A 27,888-nucleotide genomic window follows, 5' to 3' on the forward strand; every position below is an offset into this window, starting at 1 on the left:
CAAAATTACAACTTTGAAAAATTGATCCTAATGGAGGCAAGATTAAATGGATCAACTCCCAGGGAAGAAAAAGAGAAAGTCATTTACTATCCCCAAACATACCCACAAAAATCACCAGGATAAGATGGTTTCACATAGAAATTATTTTAAACGTTTAAAAATCGGATAACCTCCAGAAGAGATAAACCATTTTTTTTAAATGAACAAAAGATATGAGGCCTCCATTCACAGAAAGGAAAACAAAAAACCCTTAAAAGTGAAAAGATGCTTGACTTTGATCATTATAAAAGAAACACGGGCTAAAAAAGCATTTAGATGTGACTTCTGGCCTATCAAATACTCAAAAACCAAATGTTTCACAACCTTCTTTATAGATATGCACAATGTCTGTGCTAAGTTGAGAAATCTTTAGATATATATATATGTATATATATACATATATAATTATTTATGAAAAAACACCTGATATTTGCTTCAGAATAATCTATTAAAGGGAGAGGTTGGGGCCCATGGAACAAAATTGGTCATGGATTGGTAACTTAGAAATGATATAGTCAGTATGAAAATATACTACTATTCCCTCAAATTTTGTATATGTTTGAAAGTTCTCATAATAAAAAAAAAAGAGAGGAAAAAAGAGGAAAATTCCTACAGTTTCAAAAGATACCACAAAATTAAGCTAAAGGGGAAAATGTTAGTTTATTCTAAAAAAAGAATTTTAGAGAAAATTATTCACTGGCTTAGAAGTGTGCTTAGTATGTGAGAGTAATGATACATCAAGGAGATAAAATAATTTACAGCCAACTTGTATTAGAATTTTTACCCTTATTTTTGTAGTAAACTCAGTGAATTCTTGGTTTATCTCTATTACATTAGATCCCTTAATCGCAGAATGAAACAAAATGGACACTTTAAAAAAAATAGATTTGACTGCATATTAACCATTGTCGACTGAATTAAAAGTTGTTCAATTAAGTTGATTTTGATTTATATTTATGATTTTATTTGAATCTAATTCCATATAGGATCACATCCATTAGTTCTAAATAGCCTTGAAGAAGTATCAAAATAAAAGTTATTTTTAGTAAATCTTTCTAACACAACAAAATGCTATAGAATACACTAAAGAGAATATGTTTGGTTTTTCTTTTTTAATTTAACCTCCCACAACTTCCCTCCTTCCAGAAAATGCCTTCTGTTCTATGATGCACAGGCTACAGGTCCTTATAGTACCTCAGCTGCCCATAATTTAACTCTAACATCCTGGACATGTACAGGATCAAAGAAGCAGCATTTCAAGGTCAATTAATGAGAACCACCTTCAGGCTCTCATTCAGACAGTGAAAGGCTTGCTAGGAGAGTCCCAGATCTCAAATGCTCTTACTAGAGCCCCACACAAACCAAACAATGACGAATGAGGAAATATTAAACATCTGTCCATTCTATGCTTGATAGCTTTATTTTGTTGAAACTGTCTACACTGAATGCAAAGTCATATCACTGATACTTTGTCTATTTCCAAAGTACCTTAAGAATGTTTAACTGGATTTTATGAATTTAATTAGTCCAAGTCACAAGGTCATGGCTTGTCATGACATTAAGTTGTTACTTTGTTACTAGCAAAAAACACCAACCTTTGCATGGGTTAGTCCCTCTTTGTAGTTGTCATCCATACATATCTGTAGCATTTGTTAAGCTCCCCACCAGAGAAAGCAGAGTATATCCTCAAAGCCATGAAAATATCATGCAAAACATCATGCAAAACAGAGGGCACCAATGAATGTGTATTTGATAGGTGAATGGTACTTTCTCTGAGCTCTGACCTATTCACCAGATGAGTTTACATGCTCTCTGCCAGCACAGATCTCACTTTCAAAATGTATAGTTCTTCTGTACTTTCTCCTTTCCCAGGCTGTTTGAAACTGCTCCTTTAAAGATATCAATATTCTATTTTTAGGAGTTTTTTATACTCTTGTGCAACTTAGAATAGAGGGATGAGCTCAGAAAGCCAGACCTGGAAAGCACCATAGTCATCATTTAATCTAAATATTTTCATTACAGATCAGGAAGGAAGGAAAGAGAATACAAGTTCTAAACTTGGCAGGACAACACTTCTACCAACTGCTCAAAGATTAGCTTCATTAATCATGACATTTGCATGGTTCTGGGAAGGTTAAGTAGATTCATACCCTCAGCACATATGTACTGAGTTCCTCCTGTATGCCGACCACTATACTAGGCTCTGTAGATCTAGCAGTGGACAAGGAAATTATTTCCTGAGCTAATGTAATGTATATTGAATAAGAATAAAGCATATCAGGAAAAAAAAGTATGGAAAACCTCATTTGAGGTATGAAATGAACTATGAACTATGAAAACCTTGGGATTTCCTCTATTAGAAACTCAATAAATTAAATCTCACAAATGACTTAACTTCTCTGCAAGTGATTTCTCATCTGTAAACTAAGGGCTAGACCTCAGGATTACTTAGATTTCCTTCTGTCTTTAAGATTCTTCATTAAACAAAGCCTCATGGTTGTTTTGAATTCTTTTCCCAACTTTTCCCAGCCCCTTGCCTTCCCAAAAAAGGCTCTGAGGATGATACTGCAGTTTCTGTGTCTAAAAGACCTCCTGGCTCTTGTGTATAGTTTGACATGGCGATAATGGCAGAGAGTCAGACATGTCTCCTGAAACTCAGCAATTTCTGGCTTTTTCTTCCCTTTTAGAGCCATAGAATCAAGAACTCACAATACCATTCATCACTGTGCAGGAATAAACAATACTGCTAAACTTGTCAGCTTTTTGATCCTTCCCAGATCACTTTTTAGCCCAGTTCTTGGAAAAAGTAGCCTCACCAAGGATTTTATTTTTCTTTATGGTGTTGTGTTTGCTGTGCTAAGGATAGACTAGTGAGGTCATATGATTTTAGAACTCAGAAAATCATATAGTAATAAAAGAGGAACTAAACAAAATACAAAAGAATTTTTTTTAAATTACAAACTAAATGCAAAATAATTATATAGATAAAATGAGTTCCAAATTTTTTTTTTGTCTTTTCTAGGGCTGCTCCCTTGGCATATGGGGGTTCCCAGGCTAGGGGTCTAATCGGAGCTGTAGCCACCGACCTATGCCACAGCCACAGCAACTCAGGATCCAAGCCGTGTCTGCGACCTACACCACAGCTCATGGCAACGCCAGATCCTTAACCCCCTGAGCAAGGCCAGGGATCAAACCTGCAACCTCATGGTTCCTAGGCGGATTCGTTAACCAATGAGCCACAACAGGAACTCCCCCAAAATTCATTTTTAAAAGAACCTTGGAGGTAAACTGCCTCATCCCCAGCTTCCTATGTCAATTCCTTTAGGTAGTCTATTGAAGACATATAAAGGTTTCCACAGTGCCAAGCTTTGCATTCATTTCAAGTGGAATTTATGTTAAATGACACAAAATCTCCACCACCATTCATTTAAAGAGCCTCTCTAGACTGCAGTGGAACTGATCCATGTTAGCCATGATTGTTCACTCTGGATTAGAGCCTATTTGGGAGGCAACCCCAGGCAGTTGATGTACTGCAAATTGCCTATAGGTCAGGAGGATATGGCAGGTCCTGTAATTTGCAAGTAGTGATAGTTTCATTCTATAAGTGGGAATTAATCTTTCATGCAATGGTCCTGAATCTTCTCTCCTCATGCCTGATTCCTCCCTCTGCTGTAAGTTAAATGCAAGTTCATCTTCTCCTACAAAGTCTTCTCTGACCACTGCAGTCCATGAAGATTATTATCTTGTTTTAACTAAAAGCACACTTAGTTGACTCACTTATCAGCTAATCGTGTTCCATCTTACAAAATTATGTTGTATTTTCTTGCATCTTATTCAACTGTAAGTGTATCTATGCCTTGTCAGAACTAGAGGATAGATTACATTTTTGGAATTTTCATCTTTGGGCTTAATACTATGCGTTAAGCATAGTTAACGAGATTTGCTCAAGGTTTAGCCTTTTGTGACCCTGTGACCAAAAATATTGCAAAAAGCATAGTTAACTTTAAGCAAAATTTTGAAGTGTGCTAACGTATCTTCTTGATTCTATTCTTTTGGAACCATGGTATCCTTCAACTTTATCTTCTACTTGGGTAGCTAGTAGTTTTATTGTCTTCCCTCTGATTATCAAGGTTTGTGTCCAGGGAAGAATTTCAGTTACTTAAATATCTTAGAAAAGTTAAATCTACTCCGTTTTTTTCCCAAGAGAATTAACAGTGTTATCCAATTCTAGCAGTGAAATGATAGATTTATCACCCTTTGTAGGAATCACCTATGAGAAGTTTGGAAAGGAAAAAGAATAAAGTGGAGTGATGGTGGTGATAAAGATTATGGGGCTGGAGTGGGGGGACCACACAACTTTGGCAGCAATTTCCCCTAGCAACCCATTTGGCTCAAAGACTAGAAACAGCAACATCTGTAACCAAAAAGTCCTGATAGATTGGGAGTTTCCATTTTGGTTCAGTGGGTTAGTATCCATGAAGATATGGGTTCAATGCCTGGCCTCAATCTCTGGGTTAAGTATCTGGTGTTGCTGTGAGCTGCAGTGTAGGTTGCAGATGCAGCTCCAACCTGGTGTTGCCATGGCTGTGACGTAGGCCTCAGCTGCAGCTCCAATTAGACCCCCAGCCTGGGAACTTCCAGATGCTGGACCGGCCCTAAAAGAAAAAAAAAATCCTGGTAAGATATTTAGAACCATCCAAATGTAGAACTAGTCACTGCAAGGCAGTCAAGCATTGTAGACATCTTGTAAGAATTTCACATCGATAGTCCAGATACCCGTATCCTTGTATTAAGGAATCCACCTCTTTCTGAGCAATGATTATACCTTGTATAGATATTTTAAAAGAAAAAGAATACATTCATGGTCAGCAAATATCCATCCTGAGAGTCCTACTTTCAGGAAGAAAGAATGTTATAAGAGTAGAAACTCTAATCCAAGAATATGTTATTGACAGGTCTTAAAACACCTGACCTTAAAAACAATTAATTCTATAAATTAAAGAAATATACATTCATCAACCATAACAAATGCATAGGATTTAGCATCAACATGGTTCCAGTTTTAGAAAATTCTCATGTAAAAACATGGCAAATCTTCCAAACATTGTAATAATACTGTTTGGCTAATGACCTAATTATCATCTTCATCAGTATTTATCCAAAGACGTGAAACATTTTAGTTGTGACCATGAACTAAAATGACAATGTAAAAAATAAAATTTTGTTTAAATTCATGAACATGCGCATCCTTTTCTTATATGTAGAAAAATGATTATAATTATATAGCAATTTTTAGATATGTCCATGAAATAACCTGTTATTTAAATTTAATCACCTCGGAACTCCTGAAGAGTATGATGTTTTCTGGATTGTAGAGGTGGGGAAATATTCCTCCTTCTCACATAATAGAAGAAAAATTTGGAGTTCCCGTCATGGCTCAGTGGTTAACGAATCCGCCTAGGAACCATGAAGTTGCGGGTTCGATCCCTGGCCTCGCTCAGTGGGTTAAGGATCTGGCGCTGCCGTGAGCTGTGGTGTAGGTTGCAGACACGGTTCAGATCCCATGTTGCTGTGGCTGTGGCATAAGCTGGTGGCTATAGCTCCATTTCGACCCCTAGTCTGCGAACCTCCATATGCCGCGGGAGTGGCCCTAGAAAAGCCAAAAAGACCAAGAAAAAAAAAAAGAAAAAATTTTCTATTCTAGGGACATCTTCATATACCTTCCTCTACAGAGGATATGACAAACTCATTTCTATAACCCACAAATCAGAAAGTTGTACCCAATGGCAAATCATTTTGCTAACTTCAGCAGTGGAAACTTCATCAAGTGTTTAGTAGGCGATGGTGTAAATCAAAGGGATGGGGTGGCAGTTTGGATGTCACCACGGTTGTTGGCAGTGGCCTTTGGCATCCCCCACAGCCAGTGTAACAATACAAGAAATTAAGACTGAGGCAGGAGAGGTTAGGGCAGTGCTAGAAATGGCAAGTGATTTTCCTTCCAGAAAAGTATTAGCAAAATTACCATAGTTATGCTTCAGAATAGCTCTTCCTCTTTTTCAAGGCCTCGAAAATATTCAGCATATTTGCCAAATACAGCAGATTTGCCATTGGAGAACAGAGGGTTTGGTATTTCAAAACAGAAGATTTTAAAACATTGATTTTGAAATGGTTTCAAATCAATGGTTTTAAAGGTTGTCATATCAGTTGTTAATTTTTTTTAATTAAAAAGGAATAGTTTGTATGCATATAATAGAAAGCTTATCATGCATGATTAGATGCAGAATATTCCCCTAAGCTTTTCTCTTATACTGTCCATGTATAATTTCAGCCTCCCTCTTACATACCTGCATCCTCTTGGACAGGTCTGGTTTTTCTGTTCCCTGTGACTCTTCCTAGCACCATACTCCTGACCCCAAGGGACACTGGCTTTAAAAAAAAAAAAAAAAAGCTATGACTCTTTAAGTTCTACTACTGCTGTGGCCATAAGCATGGTGGGTAACCATGTAGCTTTTCGTTCTATGTTACTTGACATGATATAAAAAGATAAGGCCTGAGTGGAATCTTAAAAGAGAAATTGCTGATGAAGTTGCTCTGAGTTAATTCAGAATTTCACAGAAAAGAGGTAGTCCAAATTTTTAACTTGAAAAGCTAAATTTAAGTTGCTTTGAACGAAGGCAAAGGAAAATCAATTTTAATCGTAAATACTCTTTTTCCTCCCACACAGGCCCACCAAAACCATCACTATGACCGATGGGGACTATGATTATCTGATCAAACTCCTGGCCCTTGGAGATTCCGGGGTGGGGAAGACGACATTTCTTTATCGATACACAGATAATAAATTCAATCCCAAGTTCATCACAACAGTAGGGATAGATTTTCGGGAAAAACGTGTGGTGAGTTTTTAACCGTACTGTTAACTTGTCGCAGATCCTACTATATGAAATAGGAATTAAGAAGCTGTGTTGATTGCATTACAAAGTGTCTGTCTTTCATCACATGAAATTCGTAACCTGTCACTTAAATCCAATTAGAATATTATTTTTTACTTTCTCAACTATAAATAACATTTTGCTTAGAAAAAAATTGAGTGACACTATTACTTGTCTCCAGAAGGACACAGGGCAACTAAAATAAATCATTTATGGGTTGATATAGTGTGTTTTCCATGAATTCTTAAGGAATCTTTCAAAACATGAATTAGTCAGTATCTCAAATCATTAACTCTTGATCTGAGTTAAGTTCCTCCATGAAAACAAGCGTTCATTTCCCTACTCTGCAGGAAGAGGTTAAAAGAATGATTGGCAAATAGCTGGAACATGAGCTTTGTGAGTTCTTGCTGCATTTTTATGTATGTGTAGACTCAGCCATCAATCACTAGCTTATTATGAACAGAATGTGAGACCAACCCATGCTATTTTCAAGATAAGGGAGCTTAAGTGAGAATCACAACCACTTCCTTCTTCTATGCTAGACATTAGTGACAGGAAGAAGGATATTGTGACATGTGAGACGTGTAGCATAGGCACAGAAGCTTAGCCAGATTTACCGCCGCCCAAGGTATTCCTGGTTGCCAAGATGGCGGCAGCTTCCAGTTGATGTCACAGATCTACTCATTCCTCAAGAACTGGGGGGAAACAAAAAAAAAAAAAAAAGAAAGAAAGAAAAAGAAATGATGGTTCAGAAGTTAAATCATGTCTTGCCCCTTATCTGAAAGTCAAATAATATAGTCTTTACAATATTGCTTCCCATCCCCAAGGCTTTTTCTGTGCCTTCTCCCCACCCAAATGCTTCCACTGATCGAGGTCCTTGCAAAGTTTTCTCTTTAAAACATTTTCATTAAACCATACTTAAGGGATGGAATAAATATTAACATTATTATGTGCTGCTTAAGCAGGAAGTCAAAAGGCGGTCATTTAAACAATTTTAACTTTTCTAAAAAGAACCTTTGGGGAAAATGGCTAATAAGGGAAGATTTGAAATATCCTGTGTAAACTTATTGAGAAATTTTGTACATATTTCATAGCTAAGTCATTTTGAAAGTCCAGTTCACCATAAAGATAGTCAGGTATTTGTAAAACATTTTACGGTTTTAAAAAATGCCTTCACATCTGATATTTCATTTAAGTTTGCAGTAACTCTGTAAAGTAGGAGAAGACTGTGGGTTTCCATCTGCCAATAAGAAAATAAGATTCTAAGAGGTTAAATGAAGAGTTGATGTTCAAGCCTAGAACTTGGGTCCTGAGTCTGATGTTTGCTGCCTCCATGAGGAAATGACAGAAGGTGTCTAATTTAAGTTTGCAGGATGCCTAAGTTGTGTTGAAAACCATACTTATACTTGACATTTAAAAGTGAGAGTGTATGTGATACTTCTGGAAAAAACAGAGCAAATATTTATTCTGCACTATGAACTTTGATTATAGTAATTGAGAAAAAATATGCTGAGTGAACATGGAGAATTTGAATGTTGGCAAAATTCAAAGCCATATCAACTGATGACATTTGTATTTTTTCAGGTTTATAACACACAGGGATCAAATGAGTCAACAGGGAAGGCATTTAAGGTGCATCTTCAGCTTTGGGACACTGCAGGACAAGAGCGGTAACAGTGAATTATTTCATTTCTAGCTACAAATAGCTAAAACTTATTTTAATGTGAATGTTGTATGTGAACTTGGAAACATAAGGATGTTCAGCTCTCTTCCTGGTTTCCAAATAGACATTTATATCAAGAAATAAAAATAAGATTTTTTTTTTTTAGTTAACTCACCATAACTAGCATTGTGTATCTGTTGCAGATTTCAAAAAAATCAGATTTTTAGGAATCTCTGCAAAGATTTGTAAATAAATAAAAAATAAAAAAATTCTCAGGAATTTAATTGAATCAAGTGGGAAATTAACATTGCTACAAGTGCTCCTTGAAGAGGGAGTTGACGAAAAGAATGTTGAGATCCTTCTCATCTCTTTCTGTCTTTACACATAGCCTCTCATCCTGCGCCATTTGACTGGCTTTTGCCCTCTAATATTTTGGTCACACCATTGCCATCCAGCCAGAATGTGTTACTCCTTCGTACCTTTCCTGAGCCTCCACTTTCACCAAGCCTGCCTCACATTCCACCTCCTCAGTGGGGGGCTTTTCTAAACACCTCAGCTAAAACAAACTCCCTTTCTCTCCCAAACTCCTACAACACCTCTCCTACCATCCCTTAAACTACTCAATTAACTATGTACATCCTTGTAATAAGGTGAATCCTTTCGTCTTTAATTTTTTTTCTTTTCAAGGTTACACCTGCAGCATATGGAAATTCCCAGGCCAGGGGCCAATCAGAGCTGCAGCTGACGCCTATGCCATAGCTACACCAGATCTGAGCCACATCTGTAGCCTATGCCATAGCTTGCAGCAATGCCAGATCCTTAACCCATTGAGTGAGGCCAGGGATCAAAACCACATCCTCATGGATGCTATGTTGGGTTCTTAACCTGCTGAACCACAGCAGAAACTCCCAAATCTTTTATTCTCGTTGCTGTTCTTTGATTCACACGAGACCTCCTCACCCCAACACAATTATGAGCTTTCTAAGGGCAGAGACCATGCTTGATTTTTCAGCCTCTTCTCTGGTACAATATCCAAGTTGAGACACTCAGTAGATGATAGTGTTTCTTGTGTAGAGCTGGAGTTGCTATTCCATTACTTGATGAAAATACATTTCTTGAGGATCCAAGCTTTCAGAGTGATAAAGACCCCAAGCTAGTGAAGCTTTTCACTATTAGAATAAACAAAAATTGGCAATAGATTGTCAGAGAAGATGTTTAGAAGGCACATACCTCCAGATTCCACATCGCATGTCTTAACGATGTTTATGCTTGTAAACACTTCAGTTTTTGAAATGAGTCCAAAACATTCTCGCTTTCAGTGAGTGTAAACGCCAGGAGAGGTGCTGGGCCCTCTCTGTGAGCTTTTTTGACTGTGAATTCCATTTACACACATCCTTCAACACGGCTGGTTCTTCTGAAGTCATTCCTCACAAGCATCTCTGTTCATATGTCAGTTTTGTTGTCACAAAGATGTATGTTTTATAGACCAATTTAATTCATTTTTTGAGAAAGTAATATAAGAAAATGTGGTTCCCATATGTCTTCGCACATGATATGTCAGCCTAGCATGATGGCAGGCTTCTCTCATCTGTCCCCTTAAGACGGCTGCTCTAGGAGAAAAATGGGAAATACTAGGAATAGTCTTAGTAACACCGAGGTTATTCATCCCTTGAAAATCTTGCATTCTGTCAATGTAAGGTGTAGCTAAGCAGCAGGATAAACAATGCCTCACACCCCATCCCTGTGCCTGAGGACATCTGGCACTATAACCCATATAAGATAATGATTGTTGATAAAAGGAGCATTATGGGAAGGAGGGGAAAAAATCATACCCCTTATGTAAACCTAAAAGATATAGGTCACAAACTTAGTTCTCAGTGAGGGAGAGAGAACTATAATGTGACCTTCGGATCTGTTTTTTTTAATGAGCTTTCCTCATCCTGGGGACAGAATGAGGTTGATGAGTAAAGCTAGAAATCAGTTACCTTTCTGTCAAAGCAAGCTCTGGAAGGACGGGGTTGACGATGGTACTGGGCTGAATGGTCCAGGGTGTAAAATTTGTCCAGAGTGTGAAGTTGGTCCAGAGCAAGGCTATCTTACCCCTGTTGCTATGGATGCAAACAAATCTCCAAAGAGATTTGTTCGACAAGTATGTTTTAAAGTAACTGTTATACTATGGGGAATGAGAGGGGGATGAGGCATAGTCTTATCCTCAGCGCACACACACACACACACACACACACACACACACACATACACACACACTCACCACTCTTAAGGAGAGAACAGAGAGCAGACTTTTGTGGCTGACTTAGCCACACTATCATGGGTGAGTAGGAGACAACTTTGTGAGTACAGGCAGTCCCCAAAGAAAGAGAAAGAGAGAGAACCATTCAATAAAAGCATTGTAACCTCTGGGAGCTTCTACTGACTGGTAGGAACAAATCCACAAAAATAAAATTGAGTAAAATTTTTGGTATTTCATAAGCAATGTAATTATGTCCTACCAAAGAAATCTTATTTGGGAAATAACAGTCATTAAAATATCTCTTCTCCCTACTTCGGTACTAAAAGTATTGTTCTCTGTTGAAGTCATTTAAATCTTTAATAATTTTGTATCATTTGCTATTTTCTTTCTCTAAATTTGACAAATATTTTGTGAACCAAAAAAAAATATATATATATATATATGTTCACGGCCACAAAAACACAGTGGATAGCAAGTTAGAAACACATCTCCTTTTCTCTTGGAGCTTCCAGTGTAGGGTAGAATTTGGATAAATACGCAGTAGCAATATAGCTTTAGGACACTAACAGGAAAACAAAAAGTGATAGGCAGGTACGGCTAAGAGGAGTCCATAACCCAGGAGGGGGTGCTGGATGGCTGTGTGGGGAAGTGATCCTGTTATAGATACACATTCATACACAATGTATGAGTGACTCTTATCCAGGCTGAAGGGGGAGGAGGTAAGGGAAGCATGAAGGTGAGGTTACCCACAGGAATAACAGCATGTGTGAAAGCCCAGGGGAGAGAGTGAACTTCCTAAGAACTGCAAGAGGAGCAGCACGCCTGTGGGGAGTCAGGAGATAAAGAAGGATAGATGGGCAAGGGTTAGTTCATGCAGAGCCTGGACAGGTTGCTTTAAAAAGTTGTCATTATCTGAAGAGCAGTGCCTCATCATTTAAATGGTTTAGCTAAGGATTTATATAATCAATGGGGAGAAATCAGGGAAGGGGAGGTTCCCAAACAAAACTGGAGACGGGAAGCCTATTGAGAAAGCTGTTAGGAGTTCCCGTTGTGGCTCAGTGGTTAACGAATCCGACTAGGAACCATGAGGTTGCGGGTTCAATCCCTGGCCTTGCTCAGGGGGTGAAGGATCCTGCGTTGCCATGAGCTGTGGTGTAGGTTGCAGACGCGGCTTGGATCCCGCATTGCTGTGGCTCTGGCATAGGCCGGCAGCTACAGCTCCAATTCGACCCCTAGCCTGGGAACCTCCATATGCCACAGGTGCGGCCCTAGAAAAGGCAAAAAGACAAAAAAAAAAAAAAAAAAAAAAAAAAAAAAAGAGAAAGAGAGAGAGAGAGAAAGCTATTAAAATGATCCAGGTGGGATGAAAATGGTTTGGAAACTAGAGTGGTGTCAGGGTACATGGACAGAAGTGAGAAGAGGTCGGAAGATATATTTGTTGGTTTGTATTTAGCAGGTGAAGGAGAAAGAGGCTGTAGCAACCAAGGAGGACGGTGATGCCACTGACAGAAAAAGAAATCAGGAGGAGGGGCAAGTTTGGTTTCAGACATGTGACGTTGGGAGTAGCTTAATTTCCTCCAAGTGGAAATATCCAACTAGTAATTGGGCAGACATTGTGGAGGGCAGGAAAGATCAGAGCCTATAAATTTGGGGTTCAACATATAGGTGATAGTTGATCTGGAGAAATGAGTGCGATTACCCAGTGAATGGATGTAGAGGAAGAAAGGGTCAAGAAAGGAAACCAAGAATCTACAAATTGGCTAAAATAGGGAACCAAACAGTAGAAGGACATTTAAGATAGGAAGTGATATGCTTCTCTATTTCAAAGTAAGTTGCCTTTCAAAAAACCAGTTGTCAGATTCACTTCTTTACCAGTATAACCCATACCTTCTCTGAACCCTAGGTGTGATCTCTTGTTTGGCCCATTCCTGACATTGAAGTGGACCTCAGAGCATCTTCAGCCCTGAGGCTGTTGGGATGGGGGTGGGGGTCAGGTAGAAGCAGGAGAGAGAGTCTTTACATCACACATGATGGAGTGTATTCTTCAAAATCCTCCATTAGAGGAGTTCCCGTCGTGGCGCAGTGGTTAACGAATCTGACTAGGAACCATGAGGTTGCAGGTTCGATCCCTGCCCTTGCTCAGTGGGTTAACGATCCGGCGTTGCTGTGAGCTGTGGTGTAGGTCGCAGACGAGGCTCGGATCCTGCGTTGCTGTGGCTCTGGCGTAGGCCAGCAGCTACAGCTCCGATTCGACCCCTAGCCTGGGAACCTCCATATGCCGCAGGAGCGGCCCAAGAAATGGCAAAAAGACAAAAAAAAAAAAAAAAAAAAATCCTCCATTAGAGATGACTTTTCTCATTTCCTCTCATCAACTACCTCTTTGCCCTTCCCTTGATTCCCCTAATCAACTTCTTCTTTTCCTTTCTTCACTGTCATCTTTCTCCTTAAGAGACATGCATGCCAGCCTAGAGCTCAGTCTTACCCCCAAAGAGTGCATATAGAAAAATGTTCTCCTCCACATTGTTTTTCCTTACAAAAGAATCATAGTTCCGGCTGCTAACGAGTTGTGGTCTTCTGCATGTAATCACGGCCATTCATGTGCAGGCTACCACGTGCCAAGCTTCCTTCTGGGCACAGACAGGAAAATTGAAAAGTATAAGTTAGAATCCCAACTCTAAAATAGCTTATATTTTAATTGTGGGCTGCACGATGCCCATGAGCCAACGGGAGAAAGATTCCAAGGGACTGTGTAAGCCAGTGTGTGGTTGGAGGTTACAAACTCTTGCCTGCATACATGCTATGGGGACATAAAGCTGGGATGTCATCTTGAACAAACCTGCAACCAGATGTGCTCCCCTGGCCCTTCCACAGTCTTTCTGCCCACTCTCATTCTGTTGGATAATCCGTGGGATGCTCTGGAGATTGGGTATTTGAAAGAGAAATAGTGTCGTTTCTGTTGTTATCAGAATATGAATGTGAACTAACTTTCAGAACTATCCGCTGTGCTTTCTTGGCAGATTCCGGAGCCTCACCACTGCATTTTTCAGAGATGCCATGGGTTTCTTATTAATGTTCGACCTCACCAGTCAACAGAGCTTCTTAAATGTCAGAAACTGGATGAGTAAGTGGGACTGAGTAACTTCCCTTGGCGGTGTTGGGACCCAATGGCTCTCTTTGCTTGTTGGCCTTACAAAATGAAACCAGACTGGGGGCCACAGATTAACTTTAAAAAGTCACAAGTTTAGCATTTCTTGTGTCACCTTCAAAATGGTGGCTTTTATGTGGCTCACCCAAGGTGGCTTGGAATTGTGATTTCCTTTGATACTATAGAAGAATCAACACCTATACGTAAGGACTTTGTTATTGCAGTTGACAGGCCATGAATTCCACTTGTCCAGTAAGTCTCGAAGGACTTCTGACAACTAAGGAAGCCGGCAGGTCTATGACATTTAGTCTGGAAGTGACACAACAAACAGCAGCATTTTCTGAGTGGGCACCCTTGCATGTGGGGTAACTAAAGGGTTAATTAAGCAATAGCTTAATTAATTGAGAAATTGCTGCAGAGCAGAGCAGCCACAGCGTGTCCATCAATAAGCCCACATTGAAATTTAATTTTTCTTTTTTGAAGAAAAGGAGGGTTACCAGGAAGACTGGTAGAGAAAAATCCCCAGCCTTTGCGGCAATTTAAACATAAAGTAGCCTAATCCCAGTTATTCAAGCCAGATTGATATATGTCAGCACGGAAGAGTAGTATTTTATTTTTCCTCTATTTTTAATTGATATAGCACAAAAGATAATATTTAATTTGCAGTTTTTTCTTTTTCTTTTTTTTTTTTTTTACAAATAGCAGTTTTGATCCCAGTGGGACAAAACCAGCTGTCCCCATTTAAACATAAAGCTTAAAAGTAGCCTAATCCCAGTTATTCAAGCCGGTTTGATATATGTCAGCACAGAAGAGTAGTATTTTATTTTTCCTTTGTTTTTCATTGATATAACACAAAAGATAATATTTCATTTCAGGTTTTTTTTTTTTACAAATAACAATTTTGATCCCAGTTGGACATACTAGCTGTCCCATGGGGCTAGTGCTACTTGCTGTTTCTAGGTTTGTTGGTGCTGCCTATCACCAGAGTGGTATTTTTTAAAAGATTAGATCATGTTATTCTTCTGCTCAAGGTCCTTCTGAGATTGCCCATCTCACTTGGAATAAAATCCAGGGTCTTTGCCTGCCTACAAGGCCATCACGATGTTTGCTCTCTAATTCACTCTTACTCCGCTCGAGCTCACTGGCGCCAGCAAAGTTTCTCCTTAGGGCCTTTCATTTCTAGTCCCCTCTGCCTTAATTTCTCTTCTGCCATTTACAGCATGTATTAGTTCTTTCATCACCTTCAAGCTTCTGTTCAAACCTTATTTATCTCTTGGGAGAAGCTTTCCCTGGCTGCCCATCTAAAACTGTGCTCTTCATCACTCTGCATCCCCTTAATGCTCTCTGTATTTCACTTGGTCACTGCTACCTCCTGATATTAGTTATATATATTATATTATATATTTCTTTGTTTACTTGTGGTTTTGATTCTTTCCACCATAAGAATGTAAGCTCTATGAAGGTACAGACTTGATCTTCTTTATTCCATTGCAATACCCCAGGGCATCCAGCTAAGTTTCTAGCTGAGTAGATTCTCAAATATTTACATATCTTATTATTACATATTATAAATAATTAATTGTATTAGTTAATTATATTACTACATAATATAAATAATTTTACATGTAAATTCACTAACATAGTTGCTCCAATGGGGAAAAACACCAGTAAATTCTAACTTCCTTAGCTGCTTCTCTAGATGAGTGTTTATCCTAGGACCTGTCTCTGCTTCCTTTTGCTATTACATTTCTTTTTATGAATTTTGATGTTATTATTAGATTATGGAGAGATAAGGAGATAATAATCTATTCAGTCCTATCAGAGAATGATTCATTTTTCAAGGCAAAGGAGATGCTCCCTTGTTTTTAAGAATTTCCAGAAGAATAGTGGTATTTAAGATAATTGTCACATCTAATAAGGCTTTAATTTCTAATACCCAAATAAGTAGTGTTACAGAGTAAGCCTTTGTCTTCTTCCTTTGGCCTTGGCATGGTTGCATATAGCATGCCTTGAGGTAGATGGTAAAATAGTCCCATAACCTTGAAAACATAGGTTGATAAGTTTCTTATTTTTCCTTCCTTCTCCTTCTTCTCCTTCTTCTCCCCCTCCTCCTCTTCCTTCTCTCCCCTCCCTTCCACTTCCCCCCTCCCCTCCCTCCTCCCCTTCCTCCGCCCCTCTGCCCCCCTTCTCTTTTAAACACTGTCTCTTGGAGAAAAGAGAAAAACAAGTGATCTGCCTTTGTATTGTTTCTGCATGAATTTGCAGTGGTTCAAAAATATTCTTCCCTTTTAGGTCATCACCTTGGACTCCAGGAAAGGGAAAAGTAGCAGCATCCTAAAGGAAAGAACAAACTTATGTAATTTAAGATCACGTTCTATTACCTCCACTTATATTTGAGGTCAGCAGAGGGTATGAAAAGCAGTATGTTCATCTCAGAGGGCATTTCCCCAGGTGGAGAAGAGCACTTAATAGTACACTTAGAGCACTTTATACAGGTGCTTCACATACACTATTATTAATCTTCACAACATAATAACCTGCGAGGCCTTATCACCACTTTATAGATGAGGAAACTGGGGCTGGGAAGGGTTAAGTAACTTGGCCAGTGTAACATAACTAGTAAGCAGCCAAGCTGGAGATGAACAATTAGATTAGGACTCTGAAGTATGAGCAGTCATTTGACATCACTTGTTTATAACTAACTTGCTGGTTCCATCTGTTTTCTTTCCAAGGCCAACTGCAAGCAAATGCTTATTGTGAAAATCCAGATATAGTATTAATTGGCAACAAAGCAGACCTGCCAGACCAGAGGGAGGTCAACGAACGGCAAGCCCGGGAACTGGCTGACAAATATGGGTAAGTCAGTTATGTGGAGATGTCCTCTGACCTTGGGCACTGCGGTGTAGTAATGGAGCAGGGACAAAGGATTGATATGAGAAGGAATCCCCTTGATTCAGGAATGACACATGAATGAAAAAGATCTTGCAGAGGAATGTATGTGATTTTTAAATGAATTATTTAAAAATAATAGCAGCTAACATTTACTGAATGCTTACTATATGCTAGAAACTCTTCCTAGGCTCTAACTCCTCTAATCACTCATAATCATATATAGGAAATCCAGAGTTATCCCATTTTATATGTGAGGAATTGAGGCACAGGGAGATTAAGTAACTGATGGAAGGCCACATAGCTAATAAGGAGTAGAGCTTTATTTCAGCCCAGGCAGTCTGAGATCAGAGCCCATGGTTTTTTTCAACATTGTGCCCTACTGCCTCTCAATTAATATCTATAAAACTCTAAGGAATAATATCTGACCTGGAATAATATTGCAATTATCCTAGATAAGCCTAAGTGGTAGATTTTTAAAAAATTAAAAATACCCCATGCAATTGCAAATTAACTTCCAAGACAAAAAGTATCATTCTTTATTTACTTTTTTTGTGGCCATGCCCATAGCATACAGAAGTTCCCAGCCAGGTATCAAACCCATGCTATAGCAGTGACCCAAACTGCTGCAGTGACAATGCCAGATCCTTAACCCACTGCACTGCAAGGGAACTCCACAATTAACATTCTTTAAATTTTGGCATTTTTGCAAAATCTGCCTATTTTTTACTGAAGGATTCTCCTTGAGAGCTTTAAAAATGTACATGCCTTCTTGGAACTTTGGATTCCAAATAAACATAGACTGTATTCACATGAAGATCCTATTCAGTACATGCTGAATTTCTAGATCAGACCTTTAGACAATTCATGAGAGGAAAGTAATAGTTTAATGATAACATTGATCTCTACTTTAAGTATTTTCACCCTCTTTATTTTTTAAAAATCAGTGATGATGCCTTGGCTTCAAGTCTCGGATCACCCCCTGTATCTGTTTCCCTGCCCATAAAGCCGGTATACCCATGCTAAAAAGCAGCCCACCAGTTTTCGCCCACTGAGGAAAAACAAGGATGTTTTCCAACTCAGCCAACAAAAATCATGATTATTTCACAATCTCTCAGCCAGCCATGTTTTCGCATGTGTGACTCACTGGCACATAGTGTTGTATCTTTTCTGGTTCCTTCCTCTCAAAAATATTTGTCATCTCTTCCATGCTAGCATACCATATTTTGAAACAAGTGCAGCGACTGGCCAGAATGTGGAAAAAGCTGTGGAAACCCTCCTGGACTTAATAATGAAACGAATGGAACAGTGTGTAGAGAAGACCCAAGTCTCCAACGCTGTCAATGGCGGAAGCTCCGGGAAGCTGGAGGGGGAAAAGCCAGCAGAGAAGAAATGTGCCTGCTAGAGGCTACCCAAGGAACTGATCATCCAGAACCCCACACAAGCATCTCTTCCAAAAACAATGACAAACCACCCAATTGTTGTTGCGTAGACCATGCATAATGGCATGTCTTTCTTTTTCTGCCAGAAAACTCTATTTTAAGACACCAGAATAGTTAACAGGGTTCAAAAGAATTGACCTGTTGTCCCTGAGGCCCCTCTAAACAAGATGAAAGATTTCCCAATGTCACCATACCATCCATGGATGCTCAGTTTGTTTTTCTAATAAAGAAGATAAGGCTATAAAAGAGCACACAGGAAGAAATACCAGTGAGTTTTAAATTGGGACCAAAGTTACCTTGTCACATTGGGGACAAGAATAGGCTTCCAAAGGGACAACATAGAGAGATGATTTTTTTAAAAAAGATTGGATTTCCTTCTTATATAGAATCTGATTCGTACTTTTAGGTTTGCATTGGGCAAAACATACTAGCTAAAAACACCTACACAATAAAGAATTCTAAGTGGTTCATTAAGAGTGACATTACCACGTACACCTTACAAGCTGTGCTAGAATGACTACATTACTGATCAGGTTACAAGAGCATGAATATCATACTTCTGAGAAAATGTAAGAGATGGGGTGATAATGCCATTTGTATATTCTTAGTAAATGGTAGATAGACAAGAATAGGACTGTGAATGACAGAGGACAAGAGACATGCCCAGGGAGAAAAGTGAAGGTATGGAGACATGGCATTTGGACAACTGAAATTAAATGTATCTGTTTCAGATGTCTCGGAGAGTAACTTAGCCAAATTTCATTCAAGCCAATTAGAAGCTGATATTATCAGTTGCGAGTAAGAGTCTCCAGAGGTTTCCATTCCAAACATTTTAGAAACTGGTGTAGCGCTCAGCTTTGCATTTCATATTTCTGAGCAAATCATGATTAAATAATCACAAAGAGAAATTAAAGATGGCTGTTTATTAAATATCTCTTTAAAAATGCACTCAAGAAAAAACTATTCAGCCTTAATTTTGTATGATAAGGTATGTTGGCGATATGAAAAAAAAAAAAGGTGACTGTTAATTGTAGGTTTCTTTTTAATTTACATTGTACCAGAAACTCTAAATCTCATTTCTTCCTTCCAATGCATACTCACCCCTGGCTTTGAATCAGTTGTAAAAATACAGGTGTGTCACTTTGTAGATCAACAACTTTAGAATAATGTTGGATCAATTTTATGGTCACTCTGAATTGTCATGTCATTCATCACATAAAAATGGATGATACTTTATGCCATATTACAGTACATTTAGCATCTGTTTTTATTTTGTCTCAGGCAAAGCACCCATGATTGAACTCTATTTGGAGGTTAGCAGAGATAGAGATGCATCTTATCTCACCAAAAAATTGGTAAATTGCTTAATTTGTGTAATAAATCTGTCTTTTCTTTCTAAATATGATCACAAAAGCATTTTCCATCAGCCTATTCTTATTAATGTGTCTAAACTACTATCACATTCATTTTTTGTTTTAGTTTCTGATAAACATAAGCCACTCCTATTAAACTATTAAGTCAGTTTTATCAATAACAAAGGCATAATACTTTGTTTCCTCTTTTCATTATGAATATATGATTTTTCTACAGAATATTTTCTCTTTGTAGAACATTTTGCCAATTAAACTTCACTTTTCTATACTCTCCATGTACTTTCTGGTTAAGTTACAAACATTGGAAACTCCAAACCCAGTCCCCTGCCTTTAGCCTCCATCTACCAGTTTCCATCTGGTATGAATCTGTTCTAGGCAGATCCAAAGGATTGTCTAGTTATGAGACACAGCAATGTGCTATGAATCTAGGTAATCGGGAAGCTTTGATGGTGTAGGCCCTTAACAGATTAGCAGGTTCTCAGTGTTAACTGCCCAGTTCCTCTGATTTCTGCAGCATAAAGCCAACTTCTAATATTGGTTATGATTATGTATTCCCTTCCAGGATTTTTTTTTCTTTCTATGATGCTATTCATGACCTCGGTGCCTGTGCCAAGAGCCTCGGTGCCTGTGCCAAGAGGGTAGAAAGCTATTAGCTAACATCAAAGATGTTTCTTTTGGAATAACCATGAGCAAAAACAATGTAACCACTCTTGTGGCAAAATCTGGTGAACGTTGGTGGTCATTAAATCTATTTCGCCTTTGGATTCAAATTGTAATATCCCAGCATTTCCATTACAGGGAATATTTAGCCTTTCTAAAATCCAAAAAACATTCTATTTTGGATATGTCTTTTTGTTTCTATTTATTTTCCAATTATGTGGCTGATTTACTTATGCCAAGATTCTATCATTGTCAGTTATTTAACAAGTGCTTATTCAGGGTCTATTTTAAGATTGTTATTTGATAGCCATAGCATAAAGCAGAGGGTGATGATGCCCATAATTATAGAACTATTCCTATAAAAATAGCAATTATTGGGTAGTAATCTCAAAAGGAATGAAATTTAAAACAGACAGGAAATTAATTAAAAATAATACCTACCTATAAATAAAAATTTGATCTAAAAAAATAGTTCCTCTGTCAAATTTGACCTAAGTTCCCAAACTCTGTGTAACCATTACTAGTGATTCCTTCTTTTATTATTTCGGAATTAATTATTTTGTAGAATTGATTTTACAATTTCAAGTTGATTTGGGGCCATGAAGTATACAGCCTGCTTTGAAAGAGTCTTATACACCCTTTAACATACAACAATATTTATTGCTCATCATGTCCCAAATACTTTAGTAAAGCATATTGTTTCTTGGAGAATTATTTAAAATATACATGAAATTCCTTTCTGATATAGAAACCATTTCTGGAGTGTTTACACTGGTTTGATGTTTACATTACTCTGACACAGTGCCTCAAATGCCTCTGTGACCAAATTTGTCTCCAATCACATAGTTCTTTTCCTGTAATACCATGTTACAGGAAGTTCTCTCAGAGACCCAAGTGCAGCTATGTATTCCAATATCTTAGGCAAAGAGTATAGGGATGTTATTCAAATCTGGAAATTATTACCACCATCTATCTCCCAGCTCACTTCCTGTGGCATGGGCATTACTTGAGACTCGAACTGTGATTAGGTACAAGGTTACCTCTTACTGTAAAAATAGAAAAAAATACTTTGAAAAATGTATCAAAAATAGTTGAGAGAACATGTTTGTCTTGGTGTGATGAGGGCAACAAGTCACAAACTGGCAGAGAAAATGCTAAATGCTGGGTATTGAGCTGATGGGTTTCTACCTAAGTGTTTTAAAACTCTGACCAGTCACCCCTCTAGCCAATTGGCTATTATTTCCATATTATCAGCTATCACAGTGCAAAATAAATTCAAAACCAGCATTTCCTAAAGGAAATATTTCATCTGTTTTTAACCAGATGGGCCATTCTATGTATCAGTAGGTGTCTTTGTTATGTTTCTAATATAAGTTATTCTCTGCCAATCTGAACAGATAAGAGGGACTGGGCAAGAATTTTTTTATCAGACTTTTCTTGTGTCCTTTATAAGAGAGAGAAGCTTGATCAGAGAGAGAAGGATGGGCTACATTAAAAGACAGTTTAATAGCAGCCAAAATTTTCTTTAAAGTGTATATTTGTCCACCGGGAAGCAACAAATTTGATGAAGCTCATACAGCATTCTCTTCAATGGAGCAGGTGCATCAGTTAGAGGGGGAAGCAATGTGTGTTAGAGATACAGTGTATAACTAGGGTAGTAAATGACCTGGAACCTCCTGTCTACGAAACAATTTTTCACTGTTCTGTGTCTCTGTTAGTTTTTTTAAAAAGGTACATGTGCTCTCCTCGTTATGTATCACATTAAAATGTTGAGGGAGGAAACTCATCCATAAAGAATTTTGGAGTTTAATCTAAAACTCAAACTGTAAAGAGAATATTGAAGTTTCTGGTCTCCTAAGATACTAATAAAAGGGAGCTCTGAGAGCCACATTAGCCAACGTAATAGAAAAGTTGTCTTTCGCCTTCTGGTCTCAAGCTTTAATGCATTAAAGTCTACTGTATTTGAATATTTTAGGGAAAACTTTATCATTTTTAAAGATGTCAAGATTCTGTCTATATTTGAAAAGGCTGTCTAAGAATTCACCGAAAGCTATATTTTCTTCTTGAACTTTGACAGAGGTGATAGAAGCTTATTTCTAGGGAGAGTGCTAAGCTCTTAAACATGGGAAATAGATAGAAAATATTATCTGAGATGAGTGTTGTCTCAATGCTTTATAAATCTATGGAGATAAGGTCTCATAAAGTAGAACCGATTTTTAAAAAAATAGTTAGATAAATAGGGAATTTTATAAACTTATTGCCTTGGGGTTCCTGGGGGGAGACCCAACCACGATGATATTGTTGAGCAAAAACTGTAGTGATCAGAGTTTAAAGTTGGCTAGAGTTCCTAACTGTGGCAGAATATGGAGAAGACCATGCTTAAAAGGTTGATTTTTAGGTAGGAAAAAAAAAAAAAAGCAAAACACTTACTAACAGAGTTTTATAACTAGATCAGTGGCAAATACGTATCCATTATTTTTATCTACCAAGTAGAGGTTTATGCCCTTAGAACTAAGCTAATAAAAATGTTTAAATACCAGATATTTCATTATTGGCATCAACATTCAGGAATCTTAGAAACATTTTATTTATTCTATCTGAATCTAATTTTCTCATAAAATGCATTTTAACTTTTAATGAAGTAGCATCACATAGATGCTGTTCTGCAGAGCTCTTTTTTTTTTTTACAGTTATGGTTGTAATATTTTCTAATTTCACACTTAGAAAAAAATAACAAACAAAAATATGAATACAAAAATAATAAGGCTATTTAAAAGGATGTCATCTTTTGAGTTAAAAAAAATACAAATAAAGTCTTCTTTGCATTGAGTTATTTAAATTTGTTTCCCAGTACCTTTTCTTTCCAACAGGTCATGGATATTAGTCATGGCTAATATCCCTCAGTTGACTTAGTCTTTAACCATCATTACCAAATGCTCTAGGAGCCACATGTCTGTCCTTAATCTAATGGATCCCTTATTTAACCAGCGACTGTTGTCTGTTGGCACATCAAAATAGAATCTGTTGCTAGTAAAGTACTAACATGTGCTTATTTATCCTTACTCTTCTATTCTCCAGGTTATTTTTTCAAATGCTCTTTGAGAGGAAGCCTAGTATTGCATAAAGGAAAGTAGCTGAAAGAACAATTTGGGGGCCATAGGTCTGTCATTAAATATGGCTCTTCCTCTTAGGAGGCTTATAAATCCTCTGTGCCTCACAGGGCTCATTTCAGGCCCAAAGGAGGACATATATAGAAATTGGTTTGTAAATGATGTTCCATTTCATATGCTGACACAGTTATCCCAATCTCACAGTCATATATTTTCACAATCACTTGTGAAAAGAAGTGCCATAGCAGGGACAAAACAAATTTTAGCAGAGCTTTTGGAAGTTTTAAATGGGTAGTTGGCTTGTGGTCACTGTACTTCATTGAAAATGCTTAATATATTTCAAGTTATTGAAAAAGATAGGAGTTCTATTTCATTTTGTATGTCACCTTGTATTACTTTCAAGGAGTCTAATTACGTCCTAGATAGTATATTACAATTTGGTCAAAACCCTCCTTGTATAAATAGGGCTTTTGTGTCCATAGCCTTGTAAAAGATACTGACTGTATCTGAAGTTGAAGATAAGTATGTTATCCTGCTTAATATGTTAAAAGCATAATGTGCTGACAACACTGAAGTGCATCACTATATTCTAATGGTCCACCTTTAAACGACATCCTCATTTTTAGGCTAAGCACATTTGATTGTTTTGTCTGTCATCTACTCAGATCTCTGTTTTGTCTAGTGCTATGAATGTAAATTAAAACCCTAAACATGGAGTTTTTAATTCTCTGTGCCCCTGAATAGACTGTGATGCCTGACAAACTCTGTTAGGTCATTATTTTATCGTACCAAAGTTCTAGTAGCTTCAGAAATGATAGCATCCAATGATTTTGTGGTGTCTGGGTTTGAATACTAGGGTTGAGATCTGTGTTCAGTGATCGTTTCTGCAGACTTTTCAAATAAAAATGCATTTTTATCAATTATTTTGTGTACTCAAAGCAACTTTATTTCTGTGCAGTAGTTGAATGTGTGGGGAATGGGGAATATTACATCAGCATTAGTATGGAAATGGTATCACATTAAAAGTGGTATCCTGGAGTTCCCGTCATGGCTCAATGGTTAACGAATCCGACTAGGAACCATGAGGTTGCAGGTTCGATCCCTGGCCTTGCTCAGTGGGTTAAGGATCCGGCATTGCCGTGAGCTGTGATGTAGGTCATAGACATGGCTCGGATCTGGCATTACTGTGGCTGTGGTGTAGGCCAGAGGCTACAGCTCCAATTAGACCCCTAACCTGGGAACCTCCATATGCCACGGGAGCGGCCCCAGAAAAGGCAAAAAGACCAAAAAAAAAAAAAAAAAAAAAAAAGTGGTATCCTGTGATCCCTTTGTGGCTCAGTAGGTTAAGAACCCAACATAGTGTCCATGAGGATGTAAGTTCAATCCCTGGCCTCACTCAGTGGGTTAAGGATCCAGCATCGCTGTAAGCTGTGGCGTAGGTCATAGATGTGGCTCAAATTTGGCCTTGCTGCGGGTATGGAGTGGGCTTGCAGCTGCAGCTCCAATTAGACCCCTAGCCCAGGAACTTCCATATGCCCCAGGTGCAGCCCTAAAAAAAAGTGATATCCATTAGGAACTGGGAAAGAAAAATTGTTTTGGATTTGGCCAAGAGATTTTTAGCCATATCTAAACTCTCTAATTTATTATTTGTTTAAAGAGGAGGATTTGCAAGGGAATTTTTCTAATAATTTTGAATGATACGTTTATCAAATTAGCTGTTAAGATGTTGAAGTATTCCATGGTACATCAGCACTTGAACATATTATAACCTATTTCTTTCCCATAATAAAATGCTGAGGCAGTTGGTAGTATCTCCCTTGGTCACAGGCTGGTGAAAGGACCAATGTTCAAGGCCAATTCAAGACCGCAAACATATAGCTTTCTTTTAAATGTTCATTTGCAAAGGCTGCCTTGTTCCCAGAGTTGTTCTCCCTCCATATGTTACTTAGATAGGCCTTGCCAAGATAATGATGAGTTTTTAATTTAAAGATAAACAACTCTCCCACTGCAAGCAAATAAATTCTTGGCACCCTTCTCTCAACTTTACTCCCTGGTAGCAGGAATGCAGTTTCACAGAGGCAAAATCTTTTGCCCCCCTGGCTTCATCTTAAATAATTCAAAATAAGTCCTTAGAGACTTGCTTTTCCTAATAGTTTTATAGGATGTAAAAATAGTCATAGCATGCCCCATATTGAGAAAGAAATAAAACCATCTTGGCATTCAATTGTAATGGTAGGAGTTCTCTGCATGTGAGGTGTTTTTATTACTATTTCCTTGTATATACCAAGGACAATTTCATTTCTAATATGGACTGCTATTTACGGAGAAAGAATAGCTGTAATACAAGTGTGAGCATTGCTCTTCTGTTAAAAACTCTAAACAATGACTTGCTTTATAGTTTAGGAAGGCAACGCACTAATTATAATCAACCAAGCCTATGTTGTAAGTACCAGAAAGAAGTTGTGATAGGAATTAGATTTTTGAAATTATCATAGCTTTGGATAATTTTTATGGGCCTCTGAGAGAAAGACTCTTTACCAAATGGTTAAAAAAAAAAAAAAAAGGTTGCAGCAAGGTTAACAGCAGATTTTAATCTCTGTGATTGATTTCTTAGAGAAATTTGCCTCAGAAGCTCATTCACTTTCATGAAAAAAATGAACCAGAAGGAGTGATTTGGCATCATATTAGTTAACATAGTAGATTTCGAATCCATATTACCCAGCTTCACAGTCCTCTTTCTCCTCCTTTGACCTCCAAGAGCAGATCTGCGTGAGTATATATAAGTATATACTTTAACAAAGTAATTGAATATGATTATTTAAATCTTTATTGCATCCTTAATATTTCCCACTAAAAATAAGAGAAGGAAGGAAGGAAGAAAGAAAGGAAGGAAAGAAATTATAATGTCTGATATTTGTTGAAGGAATTTTTAGATATTGATGGATTGGTTCCCTCCTTTGATACTGATGAAGGTTCTATTATTTTCAGGTCAGAGGATTTCAGGTCAGGTAAAAATTTTCAAAGTGAAGAAATAAGAAAATTTGAGAAGTGCTCATGTGATCTTAATTTTATAATGGTATTAATTCTTTCAAATTTAGAATAAAACTTTGTAGATTATATATGTTATTAATTTGGATTCAGAGGAAATTAGCAGAAAGAGTCAAGGAGCTATCTAAATAGCTACTCATTAATAAATACAATCCATTTATTATGGATTATATTGTCATGAACAGACAATAAAAACTACTTAATTCACTTATGCATAATAATTTTAATGTAAAGAGAAAAAATTATAAAATATGGCATCAATTCTCTTTATTATAAGGCATATCATAATTATTCAAATGGTATATACTATACCAATTGTTTAAATCTCTTAGTAACTGGTAACAATATATATATATTCAAAGTGAAACAAAGTTTCTTTTCACTTCCCACTTTCATGTATTCACTTCAAAGCCCACCTCAGCCCTTTGTATCCAATATATTAAATAGGATAATTATTAAAGTACAAATATTTCAACTACAATTGAGCAAATTTTTTTTCTGTGTGGTACTACTTTTAGACTAATAAATGTCACTCTCCATTATAATTATTTGTCCTATCACTCAGAAATATTCATTTAAAGAAACAATTCAAATAAAGAAAACTAACAAAAAAAGAGAGTCTAGGAAATAATCCACACATGACACATAAATGATGTTAGTAAAATGATAACTTTTGTATTTGAAGAGCCCAGATCTTTTTAGGCTTCTAAAGTTCCACTCATTCTCAAGAGATCCATACCGTCCCAAAGTAACCTTAAGACCACACGAGAAGGTCCCACCTGTATTACACTGCACAGTACTTGCATGTTAAAAAATGAGTATAGGAAGGATTTACCACTGAGGCTCAGATGGCTAAGGACTCAATATTGTCTCTGTGAAGATGTGAGTTCGATCCTTAGCCTTGCTCAGTGGGTTAAGGATCTCGCATTTCCACAAGCTGCATTGTAGTTCATAGATATGGTTCAGATCCAGTGTTGCTGTGGCTGTGTTGTAGGCCAAAGCTATAGCTCCAATTCAATCCCTAGCCTAGGAATTTCATATGTTGCATGTGCAGCCATGAAAAAAAAATAAACATTTAAAAAATGAGTATAGCAAAACTCAAATAAAATCCAATGGTGTCTCTCCATTTCTGACTTTATAATACAGTTTTCTAGTGGAAATTATCCAGGTTGTTAGGTTAGTTAAATGGGTCCATTCCAAAAGCTCATATGTATTATATGAGCTCATCGTGACATATAAGATGTATATCGGGAGTTCCCATTGTGAATCAGCAGTTTAAGAACCCAACACAGTGTCCATGAGGATGCGGGTTCGATCCCTGGCCTCACTCAGTGGGTTA

The 27,888-nt window shown here is 37.6% G+C and overlaps 1 protein-coding gene across 2 annotated transcripts in view; it reads left to right on the forward strand.

The window, feature by feature from the left end:
- RAB27B (RAB27B, member RAS oncogene family) overlaps positions 1-24,424 on the forward strand; it is a 177,222-nt gene extending 152,798 nt beyond the window's left edge. For both annotated transcript variants that reach the window (XM_013992879.2, XM_001925811.5), the window contains 5 exons: positions 6,764-6,935; positions 8,556-8,641; positions 13,900-14,003; positions 16,760-16,883; positions 18,132-24,424. In XM_013992879.2, coding sequence (XP_013848333.1) covers positions 6,783-6,935; positions 8,556-8,641; positions 13,900-14,003; positions 16,760-16,883; positions 18,132-18,321 — 657 coding nt within the window. In that variant the 5' untranslated portion in view covers positions 6,764-6,782 and the 3' untranslated portion in view covers positions 18,322-24,424. The remainder of the gene's footprint in view (positions 1-6,763; positions 6,936-8,555; positions 8,642-13,899; positions 14,004-16,759; positions 16,884-18,131) is intronic.

The sequence above is a fragment of the Sus scrofa genome, chromosome 1 (assembly GCF_000003025.6).
Source record: "Sus scrofa isolate TJ Tabasco breed Duroc chromosome 1, Sscrofa11.1, whole genome shotgun sequence".
Lineage (NCBI taxonomy): Eukaryota > Metazoa > Chordata > Mammalia > Artiodactyla > Suidae > Sus > Sus scrofa.